Source organism: Lygodium microphyllum, chromosome 28 (genome assembly GCF_053477565.2).
Source record: "Lygodium microphyllum isolate KBCC chromosome 28, Lygodium_microphyllum_v1.1.10, whole genome shotgun sequence".
NCBI lineage: Eukaryota > Viridiplantae > Streptophyta > Polypodiopsida > Schizaeales > Lygodiaceae > Lygodium > Lygodium microphyllum.
Window position 1 is genome coordinate 78141909 of NC_141162.1, and position 27096 is coordinate 78169004.

At 40.1% G+C, this 27096-nt stretch overlaps 1 protein-coding gene across 1 annotated transcript; it reads right to left on the reverse strand.

Moving 5' to 3' along the window:
• Positions 1 to 14140: 14140 nt before the first annotated feature.
• On the reverse strand, positions 14141 to 18850 carry LOC148011638 (uncharacterized). The gene has a single exon (XM_087670271.1). The coding sequence runs from the start codon at positions 17842 to 17844 to the stop codon at positions 15283 to 15285; it is 2562 nt and encodes an 853-aa protein (XP_087526397.1). The 5' UTR covers positions 17845 to 18850; the 3' UTR covers positions 14141 to 15282.
• Positions 18851 to 27096: the final 8246 nt, after the last annotated feature.

Below are 27096 nucleotides of genomic sequence, written 5' to 3' on the forward strand. Positions count from 1 at the left end.
CAGTTCCAAGGTCAAAACAAAGCCGCTCATGGCCAAGGAACCACCGTTATGGCCAAAGGGAGAACCTCCATTGTTTCCAATAATGAGCTGGACAATGAAGAAGATCCATCCATGGATGCTGACATTGAGAGGGCAATGGTTTACGCCACTCTTCACAAGAAGGGTCCGAATCGCCAATTCTCGATGATTCAAACTCCATCAGAATATCGAGTTAAAAGCTTCAAAACCTTGATTGACTGTGGCAGTACACATTCCTTCATCTCACCAATCTATGCAAAAAGATTAGGGATAGCCACGATAGATGCACCTACCTTGCTTGTGGAATTAGCAAATGGTTGTGAGGTCACTTGTACTAGGCAAACTGCTAAGGTGAAATTCCTACTGGGTGTGGGAAGCCAATTTTTGTGAGATTCAGGGTAATGAACCTAGGTGTCCATGAATGTTTACTCGGAATGGATCGGCTAATACCCAATGATTCCCACGTCCACTGTGGGAAGGGCCAAGTCTCCTTCCGAAATTTTTGAAGGGGAACTAGTCACGACTCAAGGTGAGGCTGGTAAGCCAAAAATACAGTTGGCAAAAGCAATACGGGTAATAAAAGGTGTTCAAAAGGGTCTACCTGTCTATTTGATTAAACTAAATAAGCTAGATCAGAATCAGGAATTTGGAGAAGAACCTTCATGGTTAAAGGAATACGCAGATGTATTCCCTGAAGATCTAACGGAACTTCCTCCCCACAAGGAAGTCGACCACGAAATCAAACTTGTGCCAGGAGCTGCACCAGTCACAAAGAGGCCATATAAAATGTCCATCCCAGAAGCTATTGAATTGAAAGAGCAACTCAAGCAACTGTTAGATCAAGGCTACATCCGTCCTAGCATATCACCATAGGGAGCTCCAGTGATATTCCAAAAGAAGAAAGATGGAACGCTTCACCTATGCATTGACTACAAAGGGTTGAATCAAGTAACCATTAAAAATAAATACCCCATTCCAAGAATAGACGAATTGCTTGACCGTCTTCAAGGGGCGAAGATCTTCTCAAAGATAGATCTCAGATCTAGATATTATCAGATAAGAGTCAAAGAAGAAGATATCCCAAAGACTGCATTCAGTACAAGGTATGGACACTTTGAATTCCTAGTGATGTCATTCAAGCTGACAAATGCTCTTGCTACCTTCAACAGATTAATGCAATATATCTTTAGGCCCTATCTTGATGACTTCATACTCGTCTTTTTTTACGGTACCCTAGTCTACTCAAAACAGGGAAAGGATCATGAACCCCATCTTTGCAAAACAATGAGAGCACACAAGCTTTATGCCAAGAAGAAGAAGTGCACATTTTTCAAGCGACAGATTGAATATTTGGGATTCATTGTATCATCAGAAGGAATTTCAGTAGATCCAGCTAAGGTCAGAGACATTCTAGAATGGCCAATACCAACTTCTGTCAAAGAAATACGTAGTTTTCTTGGGTTGATAGGATGGTACAGAATTTTCATCAAAGATTATGCTTTGATTGCAGCACCTCTGACTAATCTACTAAAGAAGCAAGTAGCAATTGTATAGTCACCTGCTGAATAGACCAGCTTCGACAAACTAAAGCAAAGCTTAGTATTAGCACCCATCTTGAAACTTCCTGATCTTAGTAAGGAGTTTGAAGTGGTAACTGATGCTAGTGCACTTGCTTTAGGATGTGTACTTATGCAAGAAGGTCATCCCGTACCATATTCTTCAAGAAAATTGAAGAGCCATGAAAGGAATTATGCTACCCACGACCTGGAGCTGTTGGCTATCATCTATGCTCTCAAACTTTGGAGACATTACTTGCTAGGTAACAAATTTTCCTTAGTAATGGACCACAAGAGTCTTAAATGGATTTTCACTCAAAATGAGCTCAATATGAGGCAACGTCGATGGATCGAAGTGCTGGAAGAATATGATTTTGAAATCAAATATAGGCCTGGAAAAGAAAATGTAGTTGTCGATGCACTCAGTCGCGCAAGGCATTTCTAAATTCTCTCATTTTGCAAGATCCATCAACAGCAAGGTCTCTAGCCACAAAGGTATCAATGCCAAACAACCCGATTCTTAAGCTAGCAAAAGAAGGGGCATATCATGACTTAGTCTATCAGAAAATGCTAAGGGAGATCCCCATCAAGGATCAAGACCCGAAGCTAAAGACGAAGTATCAAGAATTCTCCATCAATAGTGGGCTTGTCTACTTTAGGACCTAATTATGTATCCCTGCAAGCCAAACTCTCAAGCAGAAGATACTTTGGGAAGCCCATGAATCCCCTTTCTCAAGACATCCTAGTTATGCCAAGACCCTTAACATAGTCAGGAAGAGCTATTTTTGGGAAAGGCTCAAGGGAGACGTACTCAAATATGTCACGAAATGTTTGTCTTGTCAACGCATTAAGGCAGAACATGTTAAAATGCCTGGGAAATTGCAACCACTTGACATTCCACAAATGAAATGGGAATTCATTAGTATGGATTTTATTGTTGGCTTACCCCAAGTTCAGGGAGGATATAACTCTATTATGGTTGTAGTAGATATGCTCACCAAGGTCACACATCTCATCCCTATCAAGACAAACTATAAAGCTTCAGACATTGTAAGATTATTCATCAAGGAAATATTCAAACTTCATGGGTTACCTAGAAGAATCATTAGTGATCGTGACTCTCTTTTCACATCACACTTCTAGAGGGCTATCTTTGAGGCTATTGAAACTCAACTCTGTTTCAGTATAGCTTACCATCCCCAAACTGATGGTCAAACAAAATGAGTCAATCAAGTCATTGAAGATATGCTTAGGGCATACTGCTATCGCAAACCCAAAAGGTGGATTTAGTACTTACCACTGGTTGAGTTTGCTTGCAATGCTTCTTACCAACAGAGTATTCAAATGGCCCCTTTTCAAGCATTGTATGGGCATGATTGTCGTACCCCCTTGAACTTCTCAGATCCAACGTTGAGGGTAGAAGCTTCAAGACAGATGCTAGAAGACATGGATGATCAAATCAAGTCAATAAAACAAGACATTCAAGCTGCCAAGGATAGACATAAGGCCTACGCTAACTTGACACGGCAAGACAGATCCTTTGTCGAAGGTGATATGGTCTTCATCTGTGTACGCCCTAAAAAGTGTTCACTGTCCTTGGGAGAGTACAAGAAGCTAAGTTCGAGGTATTGTGGACCTTATAAGATCATCAAGTGCCTAGGGCCTAATGCTTACTTACTACAACTGCCCGCAACTCTAAAGATTCATAATGTATTCCATGTTAGCCTATTGAAAAAGTATCTACCTAATCTGAATCATGTACTTGACGATCAGCAAATTGTAATGCCTAGCCAAGGAGTCCTTGAGCTACGGCCTGATAAAATCCTAGATGTTAGGAAGAGGCATTTGAGATCAAGTACCTTGAGAGAATACCTCATCCAGTGGAAAGATTATCTAGAAGAGGATGCCACCTAGATGGATGAAAATACTCTCAACCAACAATACCCCCAGGTCTTCTTGAGATGAGGATATCTCGATTCCTCTAAGGGGGAGAGGATGTAATATCCCTCGTATCTTCCCCATAGGAACCCCCCTTAAAAAATTTTAAATTTAACTCAAATTTTTTTTACTCTCCCTCTCTCTCCCCACCGACAGCATGTCGGGGAGAGAGAGAGAGGGGGGGAGTAAAGAGAGAGAAGGGGGCATGTAACCCCCCAGGTGGAGAGGTGGTGGCCGTTAGACGGTCGTCTTCCCCCCCCCCCATATACCACCCCCTCCCAATTATAAAGGGGAGTCCCCCCCCCCCTCGTGATCAGCAGGCGCTACCCCCTGGCCGTGATTTCAGTGCCCCCCTTGTCATCAGAAAACGCCGCCCCTGCTGCTCTAAGTGAGAGAGAGTGTGTGTGAGTGAGAGTGAGAGTGTGTGTGTGTGTGTGTGTGTGTGTGTGTGTGTGTGTGTGTGTGTGTGTGTGTGTGTGTGTGTGTGTGTGTGTGTGTGTGTGTGTGTGAGGGAAGCTTCTGGAGGTTTCTTCTTTCCTCCCCCTTAAAGAGAGGTCACACACTCCCTCTAATATTTTTGAAAATACACCCCCCTTTCATTATCTTTTCTCCATTCAAGGAGATACTATAAGAATTTACTTATAGTTGCATAGGAGAGTGCGAGAATTCTATCTCTCATACACGCATCTTTGAGTATGGCTCCAAAGCATAGATCCACAAGGATGACCGAAAACCCTACAAGTGTGGATGGTGGTTTGAATCAAGACGGCACTGCAACCACAAATGGTTTATCAGGCGTAAATACCATTGGAATCAAGACATCACTCCAAACCCACGTTGCTCTATTATTAAATCATAGATTATAATTATCATGGTGAAAATCATACTCACATGCATCACATTGATTGCGCGATTGATGGGTAATTGCCTTGGTATGGATTTAGTTGTGATGTTTGTAACAAACAAGATAAATTTTGTTGTAAGATGACATCATAATAGGTGAAATTGATTAGGTAATTGTATCGTAAATTACCCAAAAAAAATTCTTGTATGAATTCTTGCATAAAGTGCATTGCTCCTTGCACAAGTTCTTGCAAGATACATTTCAGAGGACATCGAAAGAAGCAAAATGCATCTCCATATATCGCAAGATGGATTCTAAGGTACATGTAATAAACTGCAGAAAAGATTAAAGTGCAACTAGACTCATACAATAATCACATTAAGTTATAAAGATCAGATCATTCAAGAAGGTTATAGATCATGTAATAATTACATAGAGGATAATGTTAAGATTGCATGCATAGAAAATACCTCCTCATCTGTGGCATAAAATTTTGTATGGATTATATCAAAATTGTAAGCATTGAAATGAAGGCATGGCATTATGTTGCATGCATTAAAGTTGTTGGGGAAATTCAACATTGTTTGTAATTTACCAAATGGGACTGAGATCCATGAGTCCCATGTCAAAGTCCTTGGTGACTTCAAGAGGGATAGGTAAAAGCTTAGTGCATTTGAGCATTATTAAGAGGGCTTAAGAAGATTATACTTAAGATGGAGTAGGAACTGTTCTAAACAGAACCATCTTGACCAACCATGGTCAAGGGGATAGACAATCTTGATCAATTAAGATCAAAGATAAAGGTACATAGGTACTTCAAGGGATCTAGGAGATAACCAGTAAGTTGACCAACCGAGGACGACGGGGTCGTCCATGACCTATTTTACAAGGAGACCTAAGGTAAGGATAATTAGGGTTGGTAGGGTACAAACCCTAACCCAAAGAAAAAGGGGAAACAAGCAACCTAGCTTGCCAAGCCCCTAGAATCTCGCCTAGTCGCAAATGATCCAGGACTGAATGCTGGGAGCATTTGGGAAGAAGGAATCACACCTTAGTAGTTGGTCGTTGGATCGACCAACAAAGCGGAAGGTTATTGGCACCAAGTGGATCTGGAAGGTAAAGTACAAGGCTGATGGTACCTTAGAAAAGTACAAAGCTAGACTAGTTTCCCAAGGATTTTCACAGGTTGAAGGGTTTGATTTTCAAGAGTCATTTGCCCCAACTGCCAAAATGACCACTATTCGCACGGTACTTGCAGTGGCTGCCCAGAAGAAGTGGCCAGTGTATCAAATGGACGTTAAGTCAGCGTTCTTAAATGGTGACCTCAAGGAGGAGGTGTACATGGCTTAGCCACCAGGGTTTGAGGCCCCCCATTCTGAGAACAAAGTGTGTAAGCTGAAGAAGGCATTGTATGGGCTGAAACAAGCCCCTAGAGCATGGTCTGTAGTGATTGTCATATATGTGGACGACCTTCTTATTACAAGTGACTATGAAGATATGATCAACCAAACTCAAAAGGCTTTGAGTTCTGAGTTTGAAATGGCAGACTTGGGCTTGCTACACTATTGTTTGGGGATTGAAGTCTGGCAAGAGCCAGGAAAGATCTTCATCTCTCAGAAGAAGTATGCATGGGAGATCTTGAAGGCATTTGGCATGACCGAGTGCAAGGAGATAGCTACACCTATGGAGGTGAATGCAAAGTTATCCATCGAGGATACATCAGCACTAGCAGACATTGGGAGGTATAGGAGGTTCTGATCTACTTGTGTAACACCAGACCAGATATCAGTTTTGCTGTTGGTGTTTTGAGCAGGTTCTCAAACAAACCTCATGAGAGTCATTGGAAGGATGGGATGCGGGTGCTCAGATACTTGAAGGAAACTCTTGACTATGGTATCACATACAGTTTCGGAACTTCTCTTGTGGGGAACTGTGACTCAGATTGGCAGGAGACATTGATTCCAGGAAGTCAGTTTTTGGTTATTGTTTCTCTTTGGGTTCAGGAATTTTCTCTTGGATTAGTAAGAAGCAGCCAACGGTGGCATTGTCTTCTACCGAAGCAAAGTACAAGGCTGCTTGTTTTACTGCATGTGAAGCAGTATGGTTGAGAAGGATTCTATGGCATATGGGAGTGCAGGATGAAGAACCAACTGTGCTGAGATGTGACAATCAGAGTTGCATCGCCATTGCCAAAAATCCAGTGTTTCATGCACGCACCAAACATATAGAGATCTAGTATCACTATGTACGTGATTTGATGGAGGATGGGATAGTGAAACTGGTCTACTGTCCAACAGAGGAGAATAGAGCAGATATCTTCACCAAAGCACTTACAAAGGATCTGCTTCAAGTTCATCGTCAGAGACTCGGCATTGGGACAAGGAGATAGTTCACCTATGGGTGGACATTGAGGGGGGCTGTTAGATATGATCAATGCCCAACCCTCATTAGGTGCTAGCAATGATCCATGGTGCTCAAAGTTGTAAGGCCCCCATTATGAGGAGAAGCCAAATGTGAGCCCGGACATTGGTTGAGTCCTAACTTGTATATTAGATAAGGTCTATGTGACCAGATGGCAAAAAGGTGACCGTTGTGGGTCTAATCTTTGGGTTAGACGGAGTGGTTAAGCTGGTAGCAACTCGCGGGACATTGCATCGAGTTGCGGGGTAAGGGAATTAAAAGGGGCCCCGATGGTAAAGGGAATATTCCCTAGAATATTCTCTGTCCGACTAGTGGACACTCATATGGTAGGTCGGTCAGGCCGACCTAACAGCCTTCGCATGCTATAAAAGCTAAACCCCTTCATAGCCATCGATCACTCATCTTTCACCCAGTCAAAGTTGTTGTTCCAGCTAGCCTTAAGCTCTTCACCTATCTTCTGTCTAGATCGCCATCTAAGCTTCACACAGTGGAAGCACACGGGTGGACAGAGCCATCTTTGTATCAGTTGTTTGGAGTTAAAGAATTTACTGATTCTCCTCTTTTCTGTTGTGTACTCTCTATCTCTTTCTCAGATTCTGTTTGCTGCGCCGTGTAATATTTTACAGAAGCATGAGGACTTCGAGGCAAAAATTAGCGGCACCAATTAGGCCTTTTTGTCAAATTGAATGTTTTATGTTTGGGATGGTAACCATCGTCTCATAGCATGAATGAATGAGATACGCACATATGAGTGGCCCTAAACCATAGGATCTTAACATTCTACAATGTGTTTGTTTCTTACATCATCCTTAACATAATTGACTGTTTGCAACAGCCTTCCCAAATAATGTGAGGCAACATGTGCGCATTGAATGTCGCCTTGTGAAAGTGACAAGTGTGGCAAAGGGGGAGATTTTTTCAGCTATTTCTCATATAAACATGTATGCAATGGACCGTATTCATGAGATCCTAATATACATGAGATCCTAATATAGAATGTACACACGCTGGCACAAAAGGGGGTTATCCATACCTTGTTTGTGAAGCAAGGATGCTAGGGCAGGCTGACCACACAACTATTTTTTATAAGCTAAATGATGAGACAAAGGTATGGGTGCAAGTGCACAGAAACCATTGATTACACTGGCCCACATTATGTGGAAGGTAGGTAGTTCTTCAAGCTATCTTAACAATGTTTTTGTTGATGCATTTTTTCCTAATGCAATGATGTTGTTCCTAATTACCAAGTGCAAGATGAGTATGATATGGCAGTGCAACCGATCGAACATAAATGAACACAACTCTCTGACTCTGATTTTAGAACCAAGTGGGGTGAGGTGTACTATAGTGTCAATGAAAAGCTCGTCAAGAAAACTCAATATTTGCTAAGAGTTGCAGACCCCAATCTCGGAGAGAAGTGGTATTAGTAAGTTGCTACCTCTTTGTACCTACCATCTATATGTACTTATACTACATTTGTCCAAAGTAACAATGTTTTTATCAATGCAGAACTGTCTCATGCTTGGAGTGGGGCTCCAAGACAGGGGGTGTATTGAACAATGAGAGAGTATACACATTGGCATCCTCAAAGCTGAACGAGGTGAATCGTGTAAGGATATTGAAGTCCATGGAGAGTTCTGACATGAAAATTTGAACGTTGATGGGCATGCCTGAATGTAGGTTATTCTTGTTCATCTAAATTATGCGCATCATAAGTTTGACGAATTGGTATTAAACAACATATCTTTGATTTGAGCATATGGAAATGATCCATTTCGAAGTTGGATAAGATAAGAGACCTTTTGGGCCATGTTGCAAGATGCCGGAAAGAGATTGCTTTTGAGTTTGGAGAACTACTATAGCATTCGAGTGGAACATGATTTGTTCTTCCAATACACCCAAGAGATAAAGAGAAAGCATAGAGAGAAAATATTTCGCACTGTATTCCATGATTTCAAGCTAGACGAAGATATAGAGTCACAGAAGTCAATGAAGTAGGCAACATGGAGGCTTCTATACATGTAGTTCACAATATCCTTCTTTAGTAGCATGTCTATGGTGCTATCTTGCCAATCCATTCAAGATTTGTAATGGTGACTTTGCGGGTCAGGTTCATGTATGAGTAGATGGAGAGGAGGGCTATACAAACTTTGCCAGGAGAGTGTGAGGACTGGGCAAACGTGTTGGAGGATCAGTGCACGTATGAGGATTTCCAAATAGAGCAACAGTGGGATGAGGAGGTATATTGAAGATGCCCAATTTTCCTCGACTATCCAGAAGATGAATACCCCTCCAATGAGAAAAGTTTGTACCAAAAATACTCAAGGAAAAAACAAACACAAGAGACACAAGGATCCAAAGCCATGGTAAGTGAAATGAGTTACATTCTTAGGAGTATATTACACTTTGTTGTCTCCTAATGAAGAGACTATGATGGGTTCACAGGAAACTGATACTAGTAGTGTGGTTACTATAAAAAGAAAACACAAGAGCAAGCGCACATCCAATATCATTGAAGAGAGGCCAAGCAAAGATCACCAAGCAAAGATCGGTCCTCATCACCAATTAATTTGGTTTCTCCACAAATTAATTGGTGATGAGGGCTAAGCAAAGATCAGCCCTCATCACCAATTAATTTGGTTTCTCCACATCTAAAAGGTTTGATGTTTTGAAGTACTATAGCCAAGACATCTCTTGTGTCCCTCCAGTAAAAATATTTTCTTGAATATGAATTGTAACCACCAAACCATGTAGGACCCTTCATTGTTACCACTAAAGAGTAGATCGCAATGGAAGGCATCACCAAGGAGGTCCGTGACATTGGCATGGATAGAAGGATACAACAAGTTCTTCAAGATCTTGTGATGGAGAGTGTTACCTTACACACCACTATAGAGAGATACACGACAATGACAAGAAGCAGTGAGGCATCACATGGAACTGACACACGTATTATAGAGCACCAAGATGGTAAGCTTGCTTTTGTACAAAACTCGTGATGTGAAGGCACGTAATTCTTGTTCATCACCAAAGTAACATCAACAATATTTTTTAACATGCAGAGGGTAGAAGAATTGAGTGGCTTGGATTTGAGGTCACATCAGACATGGCGTGTGCGCAGAGAGGTAAAGAAACGATGCTTATGAATTCCACACATGTCATGATTGGATGATTTCAGAGCTTTAAAATATTCTATCATTATATGATGTTAATAATAATGTGTGTCCTTGTGTAGGGAAGGATAGAATGCAAGAACATGGACTAGCCGTGCTAGGGGATGTGGCAGGTACCGGTAAACAAGTGTGACTCGTGGTTTTTTTTCCCACAATACAATGCCAATAAGAATTGTCTATATTTTTACAGAGGGGGATACAATTTTTTATTTTCAACCTATAATGCTGGAGGATGTGCCATCCACAAACACTGGTGAACTAACATGTCTCAATAATACTATCTACAATAACATTTTGAACGAAAAATATGTTGCTAATTATGAATTTATCATACAAAGGGCCATACTGAAAGTCACATGAAATTCCATTTGCAAAACATCGTCTCCCACGAAGCTACAATGGTGCATGATGTTCCAACCACACATGCAGGTAAACAAACATGTAAGAAGAATATTATCTATCGTTAACATTTAGTAAGAAGAATATGTTACTAATCGAGGAGTCAATGCGCAGAGGTCCACAACATTGAAATCCCTATGGAAGACCCCTTGTAAGTCGCTATCTCCCATGCCGCTATGATGGCAAAGGTGGAGTGGCATACTATTCTCTACGACCCATTCGAGATCGGACATACATTGCAAAATGATCAGCCAAGTGAGTCATTCTCTCGATTGGTAGAGGCATTGGAGGAGGTCAACCAAAACAAGATGGTCAAGGTTGACGAAGAAACTACAAACACAGCATGCGATATCATGGTGGTTCGTCTCCCTAAAGATAGTGCCATGCATGGCTTGGGGGATGGAATTCCGTCATGGAACTCCCATTCTGCGGGCAGAGTCAATCGATGTCATATATTTGGTTGATCGTGTTCTCAAGGACGTAGGGATGTTATTGTTCCTTGCCACAACACACTCCATGGTAGAGCTTATCGAGCAGGTTGTGGAGGATGGACACCGATGGATAGAGTCAGGGAAAAAGTGTTGGGCCTTATGCATGGCACAGGTTATTCATTGTGAGACACCTGTATGTGTCATTAGAGGTAGAGAGGTAAGACTTTTAAAGTCATGTTATGCTCATGCTAGTTACTGTTTACGTATCACACTTGTTGGCTTCATTTAGTGAGTATAATTACTAAAATTAGTATTTCAATCTTTAAATGTAGGTACATGTGCTATATATTCTAGCGTACATGCATTCAGATATCGCTTACAATGGAATCATCCCTCCGGAGTTCACAAAAGATGACATTATTGTGAATGAGTGGGTACAAGATAAATCAGGATCCCCAATGAGAGGTTGATATGAGATCCAATGTTGTTAAACTATTGTTGTGATATGCTTTGTAAACATTTAGTAGATTCCTAATACGTTATATGACTACCAAATATTGTAGGTGGCATGCAACGTGGTAGGGCTTTTTGAAGCTCGTTCTTGCAAACGTACACAAAAGAAGGGGGCATCATTTTAGATTGCAATGCAGGATGTGGTGACTTTGCATCGGTAGCGCTAAATTTCAATAGACTAATTGCATGTTTGTATTGCTTCGTCGAAGATGGAAAATATCTAAGAGAAAATGTAACATTTTTACATAAACTTGTACAATATCTGATTGTAATGTAGTGTTCTTTTTCATCATACCAATACATAGGTTCTCACCCTTCCATGTATGCATGTACAGCTACCTCCCACAACCTGAAAATTAATCGTGTTCGATATGAATGGGGTGCTTCTACATAGGCAGACAAAGCAAAAAGGATCGTTACTAGTGAAGCCTCTAGAAGTGGGCAAGTATTGGGTGATTTTGCGGCCAGGGCTCGCCAAGTTTTTGAAGAAAATATCTACATTATTTGACATTGCCATCTGGAGCTTCATGAAGGAAGACAACTTAAGTGAGGTGCTCCAATTGGTTAGAAGTGAATGTGTGAAGTCGTCAAAGCAAGCACCAACCTTTGTATTCCAATATGGACAAGGAAAGTGCAGAGCAACTCCCACAACATCTTCTTCTAGAAAGAGTTACACAAAGTCCATTTTCATGAAATGTTTTGACGACATTGATTGGCCGCACTTCAGCCCAGCAACACTATTTGTGGATGATAGCATGGAGAAGATGCAGATAAACCCACCCAACACCTTTATATGCCCAACCCCATTTGAGGGAAACCCCATGGACACAATCCTTCTGGAGCATATGCTTCCCTACCAAGCTAGCGTGCTTCCGTGGTTCAATCCTGGACTTTGTTAGGGATCACCAATTCCACCCCCCGACAATGGAACTCGATTGATATTTAATGTGCATGATAAATATATACTTTTAGAATTATTAGATTCTTTTTATTTACAAGCGCAATAAAATGAGGATGAGAGAGAAGAGGAGAAAGAGAGAGGAATGTGCAAGTGAAGGAGATTCTATATAGTCATTTGCTCAATTGCAATACTACAAGATGTGTAAACAAAGCATGTGCAAAATATCTAGGGAAGGGTAGAGTATAGAAACATGCATGCATGTGTGCACAGTGGATTGAGTAACAATGAGGTAATATTATTGTCTCGATATTAACTATTCGAACAAAGTGAAAAACAATAGATATCTCACGTTACTGCAATGAGTGTAACAAACTATTTGATACCATATCCTCTTGTAGTAAGTCCACACAATAATGCTCTATTGAAAGTAGTGAAAACATGTGCAATGTAGTTTTGCCTATGTGTGCACAACGGAAGTGATATATCAAGATATAATATCAAATCATGCACATAAAGTGAGAGGCACATAAATGTATATATACATGTAGAATAATAATGTGATATTCTTTTCATCTTGATATTAACAACTAAAAGTGTTTAAGGTAATTTACCTCATGCAAACCCTTGACCCTTGTAGTAATAAGAGGGTTGTGAAAAATGGATGGATGACCCTTGCAAAATTAAGAGGGGGGAGATAGAAAGAAGTTGCTAATTTAGAGTGTGTATAAGAGAGAGAAAAGGGGAGAGAGAGGTTGTTATTTGTGAGAGAGAGAGAGAGAGAGAGAGAGAGTGTGTGTGTGTGTGTGTGTGTGTGTCTTTGTGAGTGCACAAGAGAGAGAGAGAGAGAGAGAGAGAGAGAGAGAGAGAGAGAGTGTGTGTGTGTGTGTGTGTGTGTGTGTGTGTGTGAGGGGATAGAAAGAGAGGAGTTACTTATTTGGTCTAGTGCTCTCTGATCTAATATTCATTAGTTTCTATATTTGAGAGAGAGAAAACGAGGGAAAAGAGACAACAGAGAGAGAGAGAGAGAGAGAGTATGTGTGTGTGAGTGAGAGTGAGAGAGAGAGAGAGGGAAAGGAAAGAGGGATAGAGAGAGTGGGTGTGTATGTATTTGTGAGCGACACAAGGAGAGAGAGCAAGCGAGAGAGAAGGTGAGTGTACGAGAGGGAGAAGTGAAAAGTTACCGAGAGAGAAAGAGAGAGAGAGAGAGAGAGAGAGAGAGAGAGACATGGGGGAAGAAACATGGGAGGGGACGGTAGTGGTGAAAGAGGTGGAGCTGGTAATGACAGTGGCAGTGGTGGTGGGGGTGGTGGGGGTAGTGGTGGTGGTAAAGATGGTGGTGGCAGTAGGGGCGGTAGTGATGCTTGATATGTGCACAAGAGAATAGAAGGAATAAGTGGAATATGTGAAACAAGAAATGAAAGTTGCCTAGAAAAGCTCACTTAAATGCTCGCTCGAAAAGCTCGCTTCTTGCCCTTCCCCCATTCCCCCCAACCCAAAAAAAAAAAACAATACTAGTTCATACGAGGGGAGATGCAAAATGTGGTTGCAAATCTCATTGATATATCAAGATGGTGCAATTGCAAAGTTTGTTGCTTTGATTTTGGTTTCTATGAGTCCATTTAGTATGGAATGCTTGAGGATAAGATTTATGTGCCCCTCATAAAGGTTTGTTGTATAGGTTGCAGCATGAATAAGTGGATGTTTCTCACCAGATCCTAAAGATCAAGCGACTAATGAAGCTCTATTGCATCTTCAAGAGCTCCTACATTAGCATGGTTGCAAATTATTTGACTTTTTTGAAGCACAAATGTACGCTTACACAAAAAGAGTATGATTATAACATGATAGAACAAGAATCAATGTTAAACAATGGTCAATAGCATGCATTTCATACAATTGTGAATGTTGTTTATGCAAGTAAAGGTGAAATATTCTTCTTGGATAGGCCTTGAGTGTTTAGGAAGCCTTTTCTATACTCAGTGTTTGCTTGCGAAATTGCAGTGTTCATTTTATTGAATTGGCTATAACATTATTAGGACTTGTAGCACTGCTCTTTCAAATGGACACGCAATCTACTCCAAGTTCAAGATTCCCTTGGATTTGGCTAGTCGGCCAACAAGAAAATTCCTGTTCTAAGTGACCTTGCTGAGTTGTTGAGGCAAACAAAACTTGATTATATACAATGAGGCTCCCACAATACATAGTTATATTTTTGAGGTGCTTGACAGATTGCTAAAAGATACTATGAAATGCAATAAATTTTGTGGAGGGAGCTGTAGAGGCAGAAGATCAACAGGACATCCTTCTGAGAATCAAAACGCAGCTGTAGCTGTTGGAATCAGGGCCATAGTCAGCAAGCGCAAGCTCAGTTGAGGTACACAACTGCCAAGGAATCAGGGCCATAATCAGCAAACACAAGCTGAGCTGAGGTAGACAACTGCCAAGGAAGCAGCTGTAGCTGATGGAATCAAGGTCATAATCAGCAAATGCAAGCTCATACATCTGTGCATTGAGAGCCCAATCAAAGAGGAAGACTTGAATTGGCACCCATTTTGCCTCTGAAATCACCTGCTGGAGTTGAGGGAATTGACGTGCCAGAGACTGCAAAAGATGCCTAACCATGGAGATTGATATCCAGTGGGACAAACAGGGGTCGAGATGTTGTTCAACGCTTGCAGGAACACCATACTTTATTGCAGGAGAGTTTCTGAAGGGATGGCATCAATCTTGGCATGCAGGGCTGCTTCTGTTGCTGAGCTGGTTCTATCTGCCTCATCACCTTCTGTATGTTGGGCAAAGCCATATTAACATGAAAAATAAATTCCTGTCCTTCGGCTCTAACACCAAAGTAACGCTCAATACTAGCCATAGACAACAGTAGCAAATAAAAGACAATGCCCTGGCTATCTGAGTGACAACTAACCAGCAGTCAGCCAGTCCAAGCACATTGCCAGATGCCGGCAATGGTGGCAGAATGCCACCACATCAACATCCCCAAGATACCTCAAACATGCCTTCATAAGCACTAAATCACCCGTCTGAGGTACAGTGCTCACTTGTACTCCATTGATCATTGTGTTAACAGCTTTCACCCTGGATTAAATGTTTTTGAAGTTGGAACTGGCTTGCTTATTTTAAGAAGAGTATCCATAATGCTGTTGGAGACACTGGGATGTAAAGAATTTGAAATCATTTCATTGAAGAGATTGTGTGCATCATTCAAGTCACCCATCTCTACCAGTTTTTCAATGAGTTTATTGCACAGATTTACATCTGGCGCAAAGCCTTTTTTCATTCCTTCTGTGACAAGATCATATGCATCAGATGGAGAATGGCCTTTTGTGATCATCTCATCTATTAATGATGACACGCTGTCATAATTACCAGCCCTTGTTAATGACTCAACAAGAATTTTATAGGTAACTAGGTTCGGAGTGCAGCTCTTAGTTTGCATTTGTTGGAATACCTTCAAAGAGTCATCAAATTTGCACTGTTTACCAAGTGCTTTGAGAAGACCATTGAATACAATAACATTTATAGTACAATCTCTCATCACCATGTCCTCAAGAAGTGTATAAACTTCATCTATTCGCCCCACCTTGCCAAAGCTATTAACCAAGCTGCCATAAACAACAACATTTGGGTTCAGGCCCTCAGTTTTCATCTGCATCATAAGCAGCAAAGCATCATCTGCTCTGCCTCTCTTGCCCAGCCCATCAACCAAGGTACTGTAAGTCACAACACTTGGACTATGACCCTTTTGCCGCATCATTTCCATTATCTTGAAGCCTTGGTCAATTTTGCCTGCTTTGCAAAGGCCATTTATCACTGTATTGTAAACTACAGTGTCAGGTTCACAGTCGGTCATCCTCATGGAATTGAAAACTTCAAAGGCTTCACTGACTCTCCCTACTTTATTTAATGAGACAATTAAAGACGTGTAAGTGACCTTGTCGGGTTGAAAACCTTTCTCCTGCATTGACTTGAAAAGGTCATATGCTCCACTAAGCTTACCCATTTTTCCTAGGCAATTTATCATAGTGTTGAAAACCACCACATCCAACTGGATGCCTTTCCCAATCATATCCTCAAAAAACATCTCAGCCTCATCTAGTCTCCCTGCTTTGTGAAGTGCATCCAGGAGAGAACTACACACTACAGCATTAGGAATTTTATCTCCAATGTATACCTCCTGAAACAGCTTGAAAGCATAATCAACCCTTTGGGCCTTGCATAGTCCCCAAATAATACCGCTATACGTATAGTCGTCTGGAGAACAGCCTTTCGATTTCAAGCCCTCATAAAATTGTAAAGCTTCATCAATCTGTCCCCTCCTGCAAAGATCAGTTATTACAATATTGTATGTGACTAAGCTACAATTGTAGCCCTCTCTCAACATGCCTTTTTGCACTTCAATCAACTCTTCTTCCAAACCAGCTTTTTCAAATACCTCTTTGAGTACACTGTATGTGAAAAAGTTTGGCTTAACTCCTTCATGTCTGATTTTCTTGAAAAGATCGCAAATCTCCACCACTTTGTCATTCATTTTTAGAGCAATCAACAGCGTGTTGTATGGTTGAATCCCTGCAACTTTACCCATCTTGTACATGCAATCAAAGACCAAGGTGGCCTCATTTGGCAATTTCTCATTGCCAAAACCTAAAATCAAGGCATTGTATGCAGCCTCAGAGAAGACATAACCCTTTTCTTCCATGTCCTTGAGAAATTTTAGTGCACACTCAGTTTGCTTTGCCTCGCAAGAGAATTCTATCAAACTTGTAAGTGTTAAAGCATCCGGAGTAAGACCCTCTTGATGCATTTTGTCAAAAAACTTCCATGCTAACTCCATTCTACCGGCTTTCCCAAAACCACATATGCAGATATTATAAATAATTTTGTCAAGAGAGACATTATTATATTTTAGCTCATCCAGCAACCAAAAAATGTCATGAAACCTACTTTCTTTGGCTAAAAAGCTCAGTAACTTCTTAGATACACCTAGTTGAACCTTGTAACCTGCACTTTGCATTTCCTTAAAGCAATTGATAGCTTCATCCAAGCGACGCCCCTCAGCAAGTGCACCTATTAAGGTAGCATAAGCCAGTAGCTCTGGCTTCACCCCAAGACCGTTCATGAGACATAATGCTTCCACTGCTTTTTCCAACATCTTCTCATTGCAAAATGCTTGGATCAAAAGAGTAAATGTACTACGGCTCAAATGACAGCCATCATTCTTCATGCTCACTAGAATTTCAGGAAAAGCATCAAAATGCTTTGCACGTGCCAAGACCAAAACCAAAGCATCATATGCTTCTGCTTCATGCCTGAATCCTGGCTGGTGCTCAGCCCATTTGAAAAATTTCAGGGCCAATTCAGCATTCTTTTGGAAAGCCAGCACTTTGGTTATGTGGAATGGCCGTATGATGTCTGACATTTCTGCAAGTGCTTGTTCTGTGTCCTGTCCCCATGAACTGCTCGCAAGCATGCGGCACAACTTCTCAACATGTGGCCATCCGGATTGTATACTGCAATTAGAGTAGGGCTTTATAGCCTTCAAAACATAGCCAGCTGCCTTTTCCTCATGCCGGTTCTTTGAAGCTCGTCTCACCAGATTACCAAAGAACCTGGTAGCAGAATGAATAACAGCCATTACTGGCGATTCTCAATGTGGCACAAGCAGTCCACATGCGGCCATCCAGATTGTATACTGCAATTACAGTAGGGACTTAGAGCCTTCAAACCGTATCCAGCTGCCTTTTCCCCATGCCACTTTTCTGAAGCTTGTTTCACCAGATAACCAAAGAATCTAATAGCAGAGTGACTGATAGCCATTACTGGCGATTCTCAATGCATCATGATGGCTCCGATTGCAGCAACAGGAAGACAAGAAACACCAGAGAGCGTGACAGGCAAATTATCCTTACCTCCTTCCCATTCTTCTGGAGCCATTATCATTGATTCACCAAAGAGCCTGTAATGCTTTTTGACAGGCGAATTCCATCAGCCTCCTGGTATTGCTCTGTTTCCTTAATTAAAAAATCAGATCCATCCAAGCACGCAGAAATCCCCCACAGAAGAGTATGTTATTTACATTTCTTGCTTCGTCTCGCCTTTCATGGATTCCTCTGGTTACCCGCGCTACTTCGACTAATACAAACTAATCCCCTAGTATTAAGTAAGAACTTTCCTCTTGTAGCCTTCCTAACGCTTTTGTACCAGGAAGGCTTACAGTGTTTCAACGCTATTCCATTCACTCCCAAACCACCTATAACACAAACAGAATAAGACCAGCAACCAAAAAGCTCGTCTCTGTGCCAAAAAGCTCATGCTCACAGAGATGGCAAGATACCCACAGCACCAACGCCAATGACAATGCTCAATGTTTGTGGAAGAGTTTTATGCAATTGAGAGAAGCATTAGTGCTAGAGCAATGAGGGAGCCTCGTACTAACATCATGTGGTGGCAACATTGGTCAGGGCACATAGTGGTGCCACATAATGGAGTCAAGGCTATATATATAAGTTTAAAGCTTTGACCTTCTATGTTGAAGACACACAGCACACAACTCAGGGAAGAAAGAGCTAGAGAAGCTTGGTGGACGAACACTTGAAAGCAGAAATGCAAAGACAAGTCACAAGATACAGAATGAAGTTGTATTGCTTGGATTGCCTCCCTTATTGTGAGTTACAAGAGGTATTTATAGAGTTACAAAGAGTCCGAAGTGCCGATAGAGTTAGCAATCTACTATCAAGTGGAGGAGGAATATAGTACATTATAGATGTCAGAGCATTTGAGTAATGGCTACAGTAAAATATATTGTGGTAGTGGCTAGAGTAAAAGTGTCTGTTGTGGTTTAGCATTATGAGTGTGGGATAAAAGGTCAGCAAGGACATTTACTTTTCCCGATACATGTTCGAAATTGATGTCTAGCCCATCAAAGAATAAAGACCACCAAAGTAATATTTTATTCCTCAATTTTGGAGGGGCTTTTTTGGTAAGGTAACCCCGCACATGTTGTAAATCTATCTGAATTGTGAAAGGGACAAATTCAACAAAGATTAGAAAAGCTTTAATAGCTTTGATGATGCCATGAAAATCCCTTTGCTAAGAGGGGTAATTTTTTTGTGTTGCAAAAAATATGCCTGAAGCATAGCAGCAAATCTAGAGTGAATCAATTTTAATGGGACTTTAGGTTGTGATGATGAGTGTGATTGAGATGGTTGAGAAGTATCTTCATAGAGAACATCACCCCATTTCGACATCAGAGGTATCAACGTAAATGACCAAGGGATATCCGATAGGGAGATGTAATGGTGGAAGATTTTGTACAAGGGCCTTTATTTGTTGTAGAGCAATCGTATGGAAAGGCTTCCTATGAAAATTATTTTTCCGTATCAAAGGATAAAGGTCTTGGGTATATAAGGCTAGATTAAGAGTGGATGAGTTGATCCAATTTAAGCACCCTAAGAGTTGCTGCAATATTTTTACATTTGGTAATTCAGCTAGGAAATATAAGATGGTTTTTAAAACATGATCTTGCAATTCCACCATTCCATGATGGAGCCTTAATCCCAAGAAATCAACCTATGTAACAAACATAATGGACTTTGCTGGGGATAAAACCATCCCTGCTTCTTCAACTACTAGCATGAACTGTGTAAGATGGTTGAGATGTTCTTGGATGGTCCATGAGAATACCAAAATATCATCAATCTAAACCAAACAAAAAGGAAATTCAAAGAAAATCGAGTCTATCCATCCTTGGAAGTATGTTGGAGCAGTCTTTATGCGGAAAGGTAGGACAGTCCATTAGTAATGCCCTTGGGGAACACAAAAGGTAGGTTTATGTCTATCTTAAGTTTTAATGGGTAGTTGCTAGAATCATGATTTCAAGTCAAACTTGCTAAAGATTTTGCTTTTATGATCCTTTTAATCAAAGTATCTTTCAGAGGCATAGAATGTCCATGCCCAATAAGATACTTATTGAGAGGTTTATAATTGATCACCAACCTCTTTCTATCACTCTTTTGCTCATAATGTTTGTTCACATAAAAGGCTTGGCAAGACCAAGCAAAAGTTGTAGGTTCAATGAGTTTTTTTTGTAAGAGCTCAGCAAATTCTGTCTTGCATAGAGCTAGGTATTCTTCCTTCATACCCTTATGGACAACTTTGCTAGAAACAACATTGCCTTTAAGAGGCAAGGCAATGGCATATTTTTGTCTTTTTCCCTAGAACATCAGGGGGTCATCATGCATATAAGCTTTGAGCTTATCTTCCATTTGTTTGATGGCTTTGTGGTGTTTCTACAATTCTTGTTGTAGCCATTGTCCAGTATGTTGCATCTTTTCTAGAAGATGTACTTGAGAGATTGAGTAAATACTACGCCCAACTTTCTCCAGTATGGAATATGTGATTTTTGTCCTTGATAAGAAAATACTACATGATCATTCCAAAAGGTATAGGGAGTGAGATGTTGGAGAAAGGCTATTCCTATCAAGAGATCATAGAGCAGTTGGCGCATGAGTTGAATCTCAATAGGGAGACTAATTGGCCACATATATAAAAAGGCTTTGACAGTTTTAGAGAGGGTTATTCTTTTATTATTGGAGAGTTCAACAATGATAGGACCACTAGTTTGTGTGCATTTTGGTGCAATATAGCTCATAAGGAGCTATAGTAAAGCTAGAACATGTGTTAAGCAATGGATCCAAAAACAATGTAAAGTTACCAAAGGAATGAAGTTTCATACAGATTGTAGGAATTGGTCCTCCTCCTTCCAAAATATTTAGTTTGTGCTAAGAAGAGGAAACACGAGTTTGGTTAATTGGTTTGGGGGAAGGTTCTTGTATTGGAGAAGAAGGTATAGGCTGACGGTTCTCGAAAAATATCAATCAATAGTAGTTTGTGCAATCTATTTGTGAGATCTAATAGTTCTTTTGAAGCATTTGCATACAGTATGTAACTCCATCTGCATATTCTAAAAAGCTATAATCATCTCATTCATTTCACCAGAGGTTTCTGTAGTAGTCTTGGTTATCTCATCCACAAATTGTTGGAGTGTACGAGGGTTGTAGATTTGTTCCAACTTGTGTGGTATAAAGCTATTAGCCTTTTTTAGCATATCTGTACTCAATGTACCATGTCTAGGAAAGTCATGAGGATTTGAGAATAATTCTGCTTTAATCTTCTCTTTCTGCTTGGAAGAAGTAGTTTTTGACTCATCAGATGAGGAGTGTACTTTGGAGGATTCTTCATCTGAGGATTCTTGTTTGCTTTTTCCTTTGTGTGATTTCTTGGAGTAAGAAGTGGAGGAAAAATATTTTTTGTTATCTTTTGATGAAAAAGAAGGAGGGGTTGCATGTGCATTAAGGGTCTGAAGGTATGTCAAGCATTCTTCATCTTCATCATCTTTAGTATCATCTCGGGACATCTGCTAAGGTGGAGTTCCCATCTTTGAGCGCTTAGCATTCACCCTTCTTGGGTCTTTCTTGCCTTGGTGATAGTTGCCATGACCTCCTAAGGGATAAAGATTACCCTTGTTCTGACCTCATTCCTATGTGATAGGAGCGAGCAATTATGCTATTGGATTTGTATCTGTTAGTCTTTGGATGGTAGCTACCCTAATTTGCTAGACTTTAGTCTAGGGTTCTTGTCTTGGGGGGACACAACACTCGAGTTTTCTTGTATTGACATCGAGTTGTAACATCACACGAATCATTCCAATAGCTATGAGCATCTGTGGAATCTATTTCAGAGATTGTGATTGAGTTAGAGAGATTGAGTTAGAGCTACCTGAATATATTTGAATTGACATATACTCTTCAGAGTCATTTTCTTCTACAGACCACAAATAGGATTCGTCATCTGAGTCAGATGTTATATCATATGAATCATATGTGAAAGATTCTTTAGAAGATGTTGGGAAAGTTTCTTCATCAATAGATAGTAGTGTAGATTAGCAACAATGAATTTATCCTCCTTTTTAGGCTGGTCTTTTCCTTTTTGGGGACACTTAGTGGCTAAATGACTGGTACTGCCACAAATATAACATTTTAAAGACTTTTTTTGGGAAGGTTGTCATGCATACATGTCGTATTGTCTATATTTTTTTCCATAAGAGTTATGCTTTTTGTAAGACTGATCTTGGAAAGATCGATGAGAAGAATGTCGTGAGGATCTATATGAATTTGGATTGTGTCGATGTCAACAGGAGGAGTTGAATCTCCACCACCTAGAAGAAGATCTAGAAGGATTCTAGGGAGAGCAACCACATTTTTCATAGCCAAACTCTTTATAATTGTTGCGATCATGCTTGCATATCTCACTGGGAAACTTTTGCTACAAGGATATCAACTTTTGCTAAATGCAAACTTCCTTAATTATCTATTTGATGGTTTGGCTTACTTGGCCCACACTATCATTAAAATATCTTTTTTCTTATTGCATTTTTCCCTTGCAAAAGAAAGGATTTGGCTTTGGGAAGGAACATACCAAATGTTCTTTCATACTTTTAGAGCACCTATTTCTTTATATAAAAGATCTCTCATATAGGAATTTGCTCTCGAAAGGAACATACCAAATGTTCTTTCATACTTGCATCATGAGCGCCTATTTCTTTATATAAAATATTTGTCATATAGATGAGATAATCTTTGCATTGTTTGGGATCACATAACTTTGCCTTTAAAAATGCTTCACAAGTCTCAACAATATCATCCAATTTGTTGTCAACTAGTTCACCCAGTAGTAATTCAAAGAAAAGGGTAACAAGGTCTAGTTACTGTGCAATAGCCAATTTGATTTTGGGATGGATGGAAGTCCACCATTGGTGAGGACCACCAACAAATCTAGGAGTCATTGCATTGAGAACACCTAAGCAATTCGTTGTTGGTTTTTCTAACAATTTTTGCCCCACATATGTATACAGTAAACAAGCAATTTTATTTCATCTGGAGTTTTTCCATCAATACACTAAATGGGAAATTGTGTGTGCGTGCGTGTGTGTGTGTGTGTGTGGGTGGGTGGGTGGGTGGGTGGGTGTCACATTGGTGGGTGTTATGTACACCCATAGAATGCATTCCCTTAATAATAGAACACTTCAGTTAATCAATAGTGCTAGATCGAAAGTGTTTATAACCCATTGTCCATGATTACGAAACAATCTAGATTGACAACATGGACTTACCCATGGTTAAATCCATGCCATTATGCGGCATTAACAAGAAAGGTGGAAGGCAAAGTCAAAGAAGGGCAAAGCAAAGTCAAAGTGTTGAAGTGCTAGATATATTATTTGGGGGATTTTATTTTTGGAGCTTCATTGTATTATTTTTGGACACTTTGTATTACTATGTGGGCTTGTCATTATTATACACCCATGCACATTGTATTATTTCTCACACTTATATTCGATGAAGTGCTAGATTTATTCTTTGGAGGATTTTTTTTTTTGGAGCTTCATTATATTATTTTTGGACACTTGTATTACTCCATGGGCATGTCATTATTATTATTATTATTGTATTATTTTTTGTTAGAGCCAGGCTTACATCTATGCACATTGTATTATTTCTCACACTTGTATTTGATGCACTCATAGTTGTTATGTAAGAAGGTGGGAATAAGGATTTAGTGTAAAAAAAAAATATTGATATTATGCCATGTCACACTGACATTGGTATAAAATGAGAGGACATGTAAATTTTCACATCTTTTGACACATTAATACAATTAGTGTCCTTCTCTCCCATCTTGCTCACAGCTTCCATGGCTTCTCTTACTTTCTTGTCTTTATCTCTCCAATTTTATTCTTTCTCTCTCCTTGTCACTCTCTTTCTGTCTTATGCATTCTTCTCTCTCCTCTTTCTCTCTCTCTAGTTCTCTCTCTAACAAGTGGATCAGAGCATTGGTCTTTGATCCATTTTTCCTTCTATTTTCAGTCCTATTTTCTTCCATCAAAATCAATTTCAGACAAGTATTGTACAAGACAATGACTAGTGGAGTGCTGCAGACCATCTACAGTTAGTAAGAGACTACATTTGGAGATCTCCAAGGCCTGATATGGTGGAGGATGGCTAAAGTGGCAGGTCGTCATCAAAATTCATGCAAAATTGGAGGTAACTAGGGTAAAGGAGAGTTAACCGGGCTTAGTTTGAGGTTAAACTTTAGTTACTTTTCAAAAGGGAGCTTCTCTTCTCTCTCTTCCAAGCTTTTGGCTGAAGCTTCAATGGTGGCTACCAAGAAATCGTCCAAGATTTCTCTCTACTGATCAAATTTCACAGCCAAACCATGGGGCAAAGATCCTCCATCTCTTGTGCTTCAGATTGAGTACCCTGGTCAGGTGATTGATGCACCAAATGGAGTAGCCAACAGCTTGAAAAATGCGTTGATTTTCCTGGTCTAATCCTCTTCCAGATCTACTCTTAGTCTTCTACTAATTGGTTGCATGCTTTGAAGCACTTCATCAGGCATTATTTCAGCAACTTCCAGCAGGAGGGGAACTCTAATCTTCATCTCCTTTGTTCAAAACCCTAAAACACAGCAAGGCAACCATAGCCACAGACCTGGAAGCTCAAATTTTGGACTTCTCCGACCTCCACGGCTTCTCTAGTACCATGTACAAGTTGGATAGACTTCAAGATTGAAGACATTGTAGAGATTTCAGCTCGTGGAGGACATTGGAGCTCATATTAAATGTTTATTTTGGGGCTTTTTTTCAAGAGGCTTGAATCTTTGATATTCAAGTGTTCAAGCAATCTCGAGGCATTGATTCTTCACGGATTTGAGCATATTGGAACTCATATGGATTGATTTAGTGGATATTTCAAACTCCATGGTGGATTTATAGTGGATTTTGAAGAATTCTTCCATCAATGGGATTGGAACTGACATCTATCATCTTCTTCAAGCTTAATCAAGGTATTTCTTTCAATTAATCTGTGAAATCTCTCAATAATCCACTTGCTAATGCTTTTCCACTTATTGATGAGAGATTATTAATCAATTAATTCTCTGAATTGATCAATAGATAAGAGATTAGTGTTATTCCTTATTAATCTCAGCCTATTCCATTGAATTTCAGTATTGATTCAATCATAACTTCATCATAGATATCATTTGCCAAGTTTGATGCATAACTTTGACTTGTTTTGGTTGAATTCTTTTGCCCAAGCTGAAATATTGTACAAGGGTAAGTACTAAAGCAATCAGTGAGACACTGAATTGCATTGGTAAGACCCTGTCCCTATCCAAATTTTCCAAATTTCATTCAATTGCATCTCATGAAAAGGGTTGAATGAATATTCCAGTAATGCATTTCATACTGATTGATTAGAATAGAATGCCATTTCCATGTTGATATACCCACTAAGGAAAAAGGTGGATGCCAGGGGAGATAGTGGGACAAAAGAGAGGTGACCCTCCCTCACTATCAAAGATCCCGAAGGGGTGAAACCAACCGACCCGAGGGGAACTTTGCCCACCTCCTGGTGATTTGGAGCCTGTGTAGGGATCCTATCATGCCGTTTTATCCCTCACACAGGTACAGTGAGTGGAGAATTGAAGATTGAAGAGTTTCTAAAGGCTCAAGTATCTTTAGGATCAAAACAGTGTAAAACAGGGATTTTACAGGGCATTTACAGGTTGTTACAAGTACACCCTTCATTATTGAAGTATAGGTGTAAGTACTACACGGTACCACAGGTCCTACTCAGCCTTCTACAAGGTTTGGTAACCATTTGGGGTTAGTATTTTACCTTACAGGGTCAAAACAGGGCATTTACAGGTCAAAACATGGTGTAGGCCTGGACAGTTTAGACTTAGATATTGAGTTGCAGAATTTTCTATTCTAAAATTTTTATAGCATGCTATAGCTCATCTCGAAGAGGGAATTCTTGGCTTCGATTTGAACTAAAAAGTTTTGAAATTGGAGTTCCCTAGCAAAAGTTATAGCCATTTTTCTAATAGGGGGTACTATAGGATTGCACTATTATGGCAGGGCATAAGGATAAAGATAAGGTCCAGGATGATTATGCTCAGAAAATTAGGGATTCCATGTTGGATAATGTACCTCAAGAGAGCCCTGAAGAGCCTCAATAACAAGGGAAAATCAGTATGCTCAATGATACCTTGTGCGTACATGAACAAAGCTATAGAGAACATCATGAGGCCCTATTATCAAGAATGGAGCAAATGGTTTTGTCTACTACTGATCAAACAAAGTCTTCCATTGAGAAGTTAGTAGATTCAACAACTCAAACAAAGGCTTCTATTGACAAGTTGGTGGAATCTAATGCTCAAATTATGGCTCAATTCTCCCAATGGATACAGATGCAAATGAGATCTAAAGAAGCTAATGAGAAAGCCTATTCAAACAATGAGCCTTCAGTCCCACTTCAGCCACACTAACCAAAATTGTCATGGGATTATTAGACGAAGAGGCATCCCAAATAGCCAATATGAAGTAGATGAGACTTCACAAAGCCATGATGACTATTTGGGCAGTTTGAATGGAGCTAACTCTCAAGTTTTTGGGTTGAATACTCAACTTCCTAGGGGTCCTCTACCAATAGGAAAATTGCATAATGGCAGCCACCTATTGGGAGATTTCCATCTCAAGTTGGGGGTTCAATGCATGGTACTCATGATCATTCTATTTTGGGACAACAACCATTCCATGAAAGAGAGCTATTGTTTAAGCTAAGTTTAATGGTCAATCATCTTCATTGTTTGATTTAGAGGAGTGGACCTCTAAGATGAAATCTTACTTTGACATATTCCCCAAACCTGATGACATGAAGATTCATTTTGCTTATTTGCATTTGGAGAGATTTGCCCGTTCGTGGTGGAGGTATATAAAAAAGGAAAACATACTTGTAGAGAATTGGGAAGCTTTCAAGGCACTTAG

Coding starts and splice junctions, on each gene's coding strand:
- LOC148011638 (XM_087670271.1), bottom strand. CDS start 17,844: ATGGCTGTTATTCATTCTGCTACCAGGTTCTTTGGTAATCTGGTGAGA.